General features: G+C 43.8%; 1 protein-coding gene and 1 long non-coding RNA gene across 2 annotated transcripts; both read left to right on the top strand.

The window, feature by feature from the left end:
• Positions 1–295: 295 nt before the first annotated feature.
• On the top strand, positions 296–6,088 carry LOC146487645 (uncharacterized). The gene is made up of 3 exons (XR_014868319.1): positions 296–517; positions 5,811–5,851; positions 5,901–6,088. It is a non-coding gene; the product is annotated as an uncharacterized LOC146487645 (long non-coding RNA).
• Positions 948–3,946, top strand: LOC146487646 (uncharacterized). The gene is made up of 3 exons (XM_085128995.1): positions 948–1,934; positions 2,053–3,351; positions 3,530–3,946. Exons 1-3 carry the CDS (start codon positions 963–965, stop codon positions 3,944–3,946), a joined length of 2,688 nt encoding a protein of 895 aa, XP_084985121.1. The 5' UTR covers positions 948–962.
• Positions 6,089–7,239: the final 1,151 nt, after the last annotated feature.

Consider the following 7,239-nt stretch of genomic DNA (forward strand, 5'->3'; position numbering starts at 1 on the left):
GCACAACAACACAGGTCAAAGTTCCAATCACTAATGTCTTTAATGAATCACACTTGACGAAGATAGCTTCACAAATACTTGATAACCTTTCAGAACTGTAACGATACGGTCGTAACTGTGGTAGCGTTAGCTGAAATGCGTATATGTGTGGCTGTGACAATGATCGTGGTTACAGTTGTGGTTACAGTTGTGGTTCGAACTAAAAAGCAACAAGAACGAAATCGATTCTTATGTAATTGCTCTAATTGATTAACTAACCATAAAACAACAATACAGAAATCTGTGCGAGTGTTACGAAAAATTGTTGCGTGACTGTATGCTAATTTACTCTAGAATATTCTTGCATATTTAATTAGTTTTGCATCAAAGTGACTAAGCAGTTTCTGAAGCCGTTTACGTGTGATCCTGTAAATAGATTTATATTGTAATGTTACTTTATTTAGTTGCGCCGGAAAGTTCTAGAATCTTACGCTCATTAGTATATAAGCAAATCGGTTTAGCTTTTAGAGAGGTTGTTGTTTATGCGAAGAGGGTACGTGTTTATTGTAGTACGAGAAAGGTCAAGTGTAAAGGTTGGCAGAGGCCGTGTTTATTGAAGTGTGACAGAGGTCGCGTGTATATTTGGCAGAGGCCGTGTTTAATCAAGTGTGACAGAGGTCGAACTGTAATTTACAAGCCTAGCGTGTGCTTGTTGTGAAGTTTTGTGTTGAATTTGCTACGCTCATTTGGAATAAATAACCTTGTTGTTGTTCCGACAACCCTGCGTTCTGTTTAGGCTGCGAACTATTCGCCACTCACAAAACGAACTCGTAACATTGGGGGCCTGTCCGGGAGAGTGGAATTCAAGGAACTGTTTGTTGTCTACCGATAACCAGGAAAGGATCGCAACTCGCAAGGAAGTAACTGTGCCGTGGAAACAAGTGGTAGCAAGTGAAAGAGCCTTGGAATTCTAACGCTGTCAAATGGAGAAACTTATGCAACTTGGTAAGGAGTCTGGACTGGAAGGTGAAAAGCTACTTGAATTTGTGCATGAACAACAGAAGTTGAAAGAAGAGAAAGAAGAAAAACAAAGGCAGTTAGTAAAGGAGCAGAAGCTCGAGGAAGAAGAGAGAGCAGAAAGGCAAAGACGTGAGGAAGAAGAGAGAGCAGAAAGGCAAAGACGTGAGGAAGAAGAGAAAGCAGAAAGGCAGAGACGTGAGGAAGAAGAGAGACGCAGACGCCAGGATGAAGAAAGGGAAGCGAGACGTCAGGAAAGAGAAATTAGGAAATTACAACATGAAGCTGACCTCATGAGACAGAAGGAAATTGCTGAGGCCGCCAAGAGAGAAGATGAGTTAGAACTTGCTAGGTTAGCAGCAACGAATGGTGATGGTCGTACCGCAGAGAGAGATGATAGAGCTAAAGCGCCGAAACTTCCAGCGTTCGTGGATGGTAAAGATGATTTGGACGCATATTTGCAGAGGTTCGAGAGATTTGCAGATACAGCCAAGTGGCATAGAACTGGATGGGCATCAAAGCTCAGTGCTCTGTTGTCTGGACGAGCACTCGAAGTGTACTCACGCCTATCTGAAGAAGCAGCTAGAGATTACGGTAAAGTCAAGATTGCGCTGATGAAGAGATATGATCTCACAGAAGACGGCTATCGTCGTAAATTAAGAGCGTCTAAGCCGGAAGTTGACGAAAGTCCGGACCAGTTTATCGTGCGACTGGACAGGTACCTGTTACGGTGGCTAGAGCTTTCAGATACTGAGCGAACCTTTGACGGTCTAAAGGACTTGATAGTGAAAGAACAGTTTATTGACTCCTGCCCTAAGGATTTGGCCATTCACCTACGAGAAAGGGCACCTGAAACCCTAGCACAAATTGCGAAGATAGCTGACCAGTACTTGGAGGCCCATGGTAAGCATTTGTTTAGCTCAGTGAGCAGAAAGCCGGTATTACCGCCTGAGAGGGAGGAAGCCAAGAACAGACAGTCTAATTCAACAGCCCTCCAGTGGTCATAGAGCCGCCAACTGCCCAACCATAGGAAAAAGGTGTTTTCTGTGTGGCAAGCAAGGACACGAAGCTAGAAACTGTCGATCAGGTGGACGGAGATCAGGAGGACAAAGTAAGGATGGTAACCCTGCGCAACGTGGTCAAGTGAGCGCCAGTTGCTTAGTTCAGCAGACTGAGAGTAAACCCACAGCGGAAGAAGTTAAGTCCTGTATTAAAGATGAGAAGCTGCTGTTAGCCTGTGGTAAGAAGATTCCATTATTGAGTAGCGCCTGTGTTGAACCTTTGTCTGGAGTGAGAAGTAAAATGCCTGTAGTGAAAGGTAGAGTTGGAGAGAAGTCTGTTGATGTCCTGAGAGACACTGGCTGTAGCGGAATAGTAGTAAAGAAGGATCTTGTGTCTGAGGATCAGTTCACTGGCGACTTTAATGTTATGCTGCTCATCGACAACACGGCAAGGAAAGTGCCCATTGCAAAGATTGACGTTGATACACCTTATCTCAAGGGCCAAGTGGAAGCGCAGTGTCTTCCTGATGCTGTTTATGACTTAATTGTTGGTAATGTACCAGGCGCGAGAGCTGCTGACGTCCCAGATCCAAGCTGGCAAGATCATGTGCAAGAGGCGTGTGCTGTAACCACGAGAGGTCAAGCAAAGAAGGCCGGAGAACGTATCCCATCGAAGGTACCGAGTACGAAAGAAAGTCCTGTAGTTGATAGAGAAAAGCTCAAACAAATGCAAAATGATGACGAGAGCTTACAGAAATATTGGGAGCGAAATGATGTAGTTGTGAGAGGCCAGGCTGAGATTTCATTTGAAGTGAAAGGTGGAGTTTTGTACCGCGTCTACAAACACCCTTACGTGAATAATGGTAAACCCCTGAAGCAAGTTATGGTTCCTGTACAGCTGAGAAGTCGAATCATGGAACTAGCTCACGGATCGCTCATGGGAGGTCACATGGGAATAAAGAAGACGGCTGATAAGATTCAAAGCGCATTCTATTGGCCAGGTATTCAAGGGGACGTGACTCGTTACTGCAAGTCATGTGATGTATGTCAGAAGACGGTTAACAAGGGTTCTGTACCGAAGGTTCTTCTGGAGAAGATGCCATTAATTGACAAGCCGTTCAAGAGAGTAGCAATCGATCTGGTTGGGCCTATTAGCCCCCCGAGTGAAGACGGTCATAGATATATATTGACATTGGTCGACTTTGCAACCCGTTATCCTGAAGCTGTCCCGCTCAAAAACATTGATACGGAGACTGTGGCGGAAGCGTTGGTGGATATCTTTAGTCGTTTGGGAGTGCCTGAAGAGATCTTGAGTGACCTCGGCACGCAATTTGTATCTGAGTCTATGAAGAAAGTGACACGGTTGTTGAGCATTAAACAGCTCACTACGACTCCTTATCACCCTATGTGTAATGGCCTGACGGAGAAGTTTAATGGAACCATGAAGAGCATGTTAAAGAGATTGTGCAGCGAGCAGCCGACACAGTGGAATCGTTACATCAACACTTTATTGTTTGCGTATCTAACCTCAGGAGTCTACTGGTTTTTCGCCGTTCGAGTTGCTGTATGGAAGAGCTGTCAGAGGGCCGATGTTTATTCTTAAAGAGCTCTGGACGAAAGAGTTGGAGGAACCTGAAGTAAAGAACAGCTACCAGTATGTGTTTGAGCTACGTGAGAAGCTGGAAGATACCCTCAAGCTTGCGCATACTGAACTTCAGAAAGCCCTGCACAAAGGCAAGCATTACTACGATCGTAAGGCTAAAGCCAGAAGGTTTGCACAAGGAGATAAAGTATTAATACTGCTACCGACCGACCATAACAAGCTTCTAATGCAGTGGAAAGGTCCATTTGAGGTTAGTGCAGTAGTGGGTCTCAACGATTATAAGGTGTGTGTCAAAGGAAAGGAGAGAGTTTACCATGCTAACCCGCTAAAGAAGTATTTTGAATGAGAGGATTCGGTACCCGTTGGAGCAGTGGCTGTCGAAGTGAACGCTGACATTAGTAAGAGCGGACATGCTAAAAATGAAGCGGAAGAAGTTGATCCTATGGATGGTGTTGATTTTTTAGAAATTGGTGGATATGTCGCTAAAGAGTCATTCAAAGATGTGGCTACTGGAGATAACCTTACTGATGAGCAAAGAGCAGAGTTCAAAGGCCTTGCAAGTCAGTTTCAAAGCTTGTTTACAGAAGCTCCAGGTACTACAAGCTTGGCTCAACATCATATAAAACTTACATCCGATCAACCAGTCAGATCAAGACCTTACCCAGTACCGTATAGCCTGAGAGAATCGCTGAAGAAGGATATTACAGACATGATGAAGATGGGAGTTATAAGAGAGTCAAGTTCACCATATGCCTCACCTGTCGTGGTTGTTAAGAAAAAAGACAACACAAATAGGATATGCGTGGACTACCAGAAGTTGAACAAATTAACTGTGTTCGACCCTGAACCTATGCCGACTGCCGAGCATTTGTTCCAGAAGTTGAATGGTGACAAGTATTTCACAAGAATTGATTTGAGTAAGGGCTACTGGCAAATTTCTATACCTGAGGAAGACATACCGAAGACCGCTTTTGTGACGCCTGACGGATCATATGAATTCCTGAAGATGCCGTTTGGTATGATCAACTCTGCAGCGACCTTAAAGAGAGCCATGAAGAAGCTATTGCATGGAATGGATAACGTTGAGTTTTACTGGGATGATATTTTGGTTCACACCCGTACGTGGGAAGAACACATCAAGATACTACAAGAGTTGTTTAGACGATTATTAGCAGCTGGAATGACCATAAGACCGACTAAATGTCTTTTTGGAGTTAACGCTGTTGACTTTCTCGGTCATCGTTTGGAGGGAGGTTTAATTGGTCTTCATCAAGACAACGTGGCAAAGATAAGAGATGCTCCAAGACCTACTACAAAGAAGTAGATAAGATCGTTCATGGGTTTAGCCGGATATTATCGAGATTTTATTCCCAACTTCGCAGCCTTAGCTGCCCCGCTGACAGACCTCACGCGCAAAGGTCAACCGAACAAAGTCGAATGGGGCGAGGCACAAGAGAAAGCCTATCAGATTATCAAGGCCCTCCTCACAAAAGAACCAATCCTGCGGTTGCCAGATCCAGAGAAAACCTACTTTCTGCGGACTGATGCCTCCGACAGTGGTATTGGTGCTGTACTAATGCAGGAACATGATGGCAAGCTGTTCCCCGTTTGCTACGGTAGCAAGAAATTATCAAGTGCAGAGCGTAATTACTCAACCATTGAGAAAGAGTGTTTAGCCATTGTGTGGGGATTCAAAAGGTTTCACCTGTATTTATACGGAGTTCCCTTTGTACTACAAACTGATCACGAACCACTGAAGTATATCAACAGTGCGAAGTTCGCTAATGGACGGCTCATGCGTTGGGCTATGTTCCTTCAGAGCTACAACTTTAGAGTTGAGGCTATCAAGGGATCCGAGAATGTAGGAGCAGATTATCTGAGCAGAGTAGAGGAATAACTTTAGAGACATTGGACTACCTCCTCTCTTTCCACTATTTAATTAATTTTTCGTTGTTAGTACGAATTTAAGAAATTTCTTCTCAAGAGGGGGTTATGTTACGAAAAATTGTTGCATGACTGTATGCTAATTTACTCTAGAATATTCTTGCATATTTAATTAGTTTTGCATCATAGTGACTAAGCAGTTTCTGGACCCGTTTACGTGTGATCCTGTAAATAGATTTATATGTAATGTTACTTTATTTAGTTGCGCCGGAAAGTTCTAGAATCTTACGCTCATTAGTATATAAGCAAATCGGTTTAGCTTTTAGAGAGGTTGTTGTTTATGCGAAGAGGGTACGTGTTTATTGTAGTACGAGAAAGGTCAAGTGTAAAGGTTGGCAGAGGCCGTGTTTATTGAGGTGTGACAGAGGTCGCGTGTATATTTGGCAGAGGCCGTGTTTAATCAAGTGTGACAGAGGTCGAACTGTAATTTACAAGCCTAGCGTGTGCTTGTTGTGAAGTTTTGTGTTGAATTTGCTACGCTCATTTGGAATAAATAACCTTGTTGTTGTTCCGACAACCCTGCGTTCTGTTTAGGCTGCGAACTATTCGCCACTCACAAAACGAACTCGTAACAGCGAGAAAAGGACAAATGATAAACGAAACAATAGAATAAACCGAGCGTAAACAATATGAGTAACTTACTTTGGTCTAGCTCCTTGAAATAGGTAATTGTAGCACCTCAAAATGTCAATAGCAGTAGCGAATTCTAGCTAGCGAGTAGCGACTGTGTTACAGTAATATGCTCTACACACGTGGCGGTCGAACGGAAACATGACCCTATGTAATAGACTAAATTATGTAATGACAAAAGTGACAACTATTGCGTCACGTGTCTACTTGAAATGAAACAAATGAACAGTAACACGCAAAGGAGCAAATACTGGAAATGTACAAAAAACAAGAGGCGTTTCAAAACTAACAACCGTTTTAGCACAGTTCAACTCCTCTAAGGATAGTATGGCTTGACTGTTTCCAGTAGACCTGTGCCAACGTAGCATCCATGCCACGCTTTTCAATGTTCGAAGGTACTTGCTTGTCCTGTGTCCTGGAGGTATCAAGAATGTCCTCAACATACATAGGTTCCTCATTGTCCGTTACGGCCATCATCAGCAATGCTTTCCCTGTTTCATTCTTTGAATGCTTTGGCCACTCTGTCTCAGGTCGTTTCAACCATTCGGGGCCATTCCACCAAATCTTAGAGCCAGACAACTGGGTGACTGTCATACCTCAAGTAGGTAAGTCCACAGGATTTTCATTTGTGGGAACCCATGACCACACTCCATCAACAGCTGTAATCTCCTCCACTCGGTTAGCCACAAACACTCCACCCACACGCGGTCCCTGGTTAATCCATGCAAGAGCAACACTAGAATCTGTCCAAAAGAATTCATCATCTATCTTGAGCATCTCATTGTACTCTAATCTTAGTGAATTGAAAAGTCGAGCTCCTAGTAAGGCATCAAGAAGTTCAAGACGAGGTATCGTGTCTCCATTTGGTGGAGCAAGTCGGCTTTTCGAAGCCACAAGATTCACTGTTACGTTTCCTTTGATGTCTGCTACACGAAGATAGGCTTCTGCTGCATAGGCTCTGGAGGAGGCGTCAGTGAAAATGTGAGGCGACACTCTTGTGTCCTTGTACTGAGAGGGTGTGATTCCTAATCATCGGCTAACTCTGAGATGATTTCCACCGGAGAA

The sequence above is a fragment of the Pavona decussata genome, unplaced genomic scaffold (genome assembly GCF_977016875.1).
Source record: "Pavona decussata unplaced genomic scaffold, jaPavDecu1.1 SCAFFOLD_14, whole genome shotgun sequence".
In the NCBI taxonomy this organism is placed as follows: Eukaryota; Metazoa; Cnidaria; class Anthozoa; order Scleractinia; family Agariciidae; genus Pavona; species Pavona decussata.

Excerpts from the sequence above, each read along its gene's own strand:
- LOC146487646 (XM_085128995.1), top strand. The coding sequence starts at position 963 with ATGGAGAAACTTATGCAACTTGGTAAGGAGTCTGGACTGGAAGGTGAA. Across the intron at positions 1,935-2,052 it reads GCTCAGTGAGCAGAAAGCCG|CAAGGACACGAAGCTAGAAA; the intron begins GTATTACCGCCT and ends CTGTGTGGCAAG. Across the intron at positions 3,352-3,529 it reads TATCTGAGTCTATGAAGAAA|GAGTCTACTGGTTTTTCGCC; the intron begins GTGACACGGTTG and ends ATCTAACCTCAG.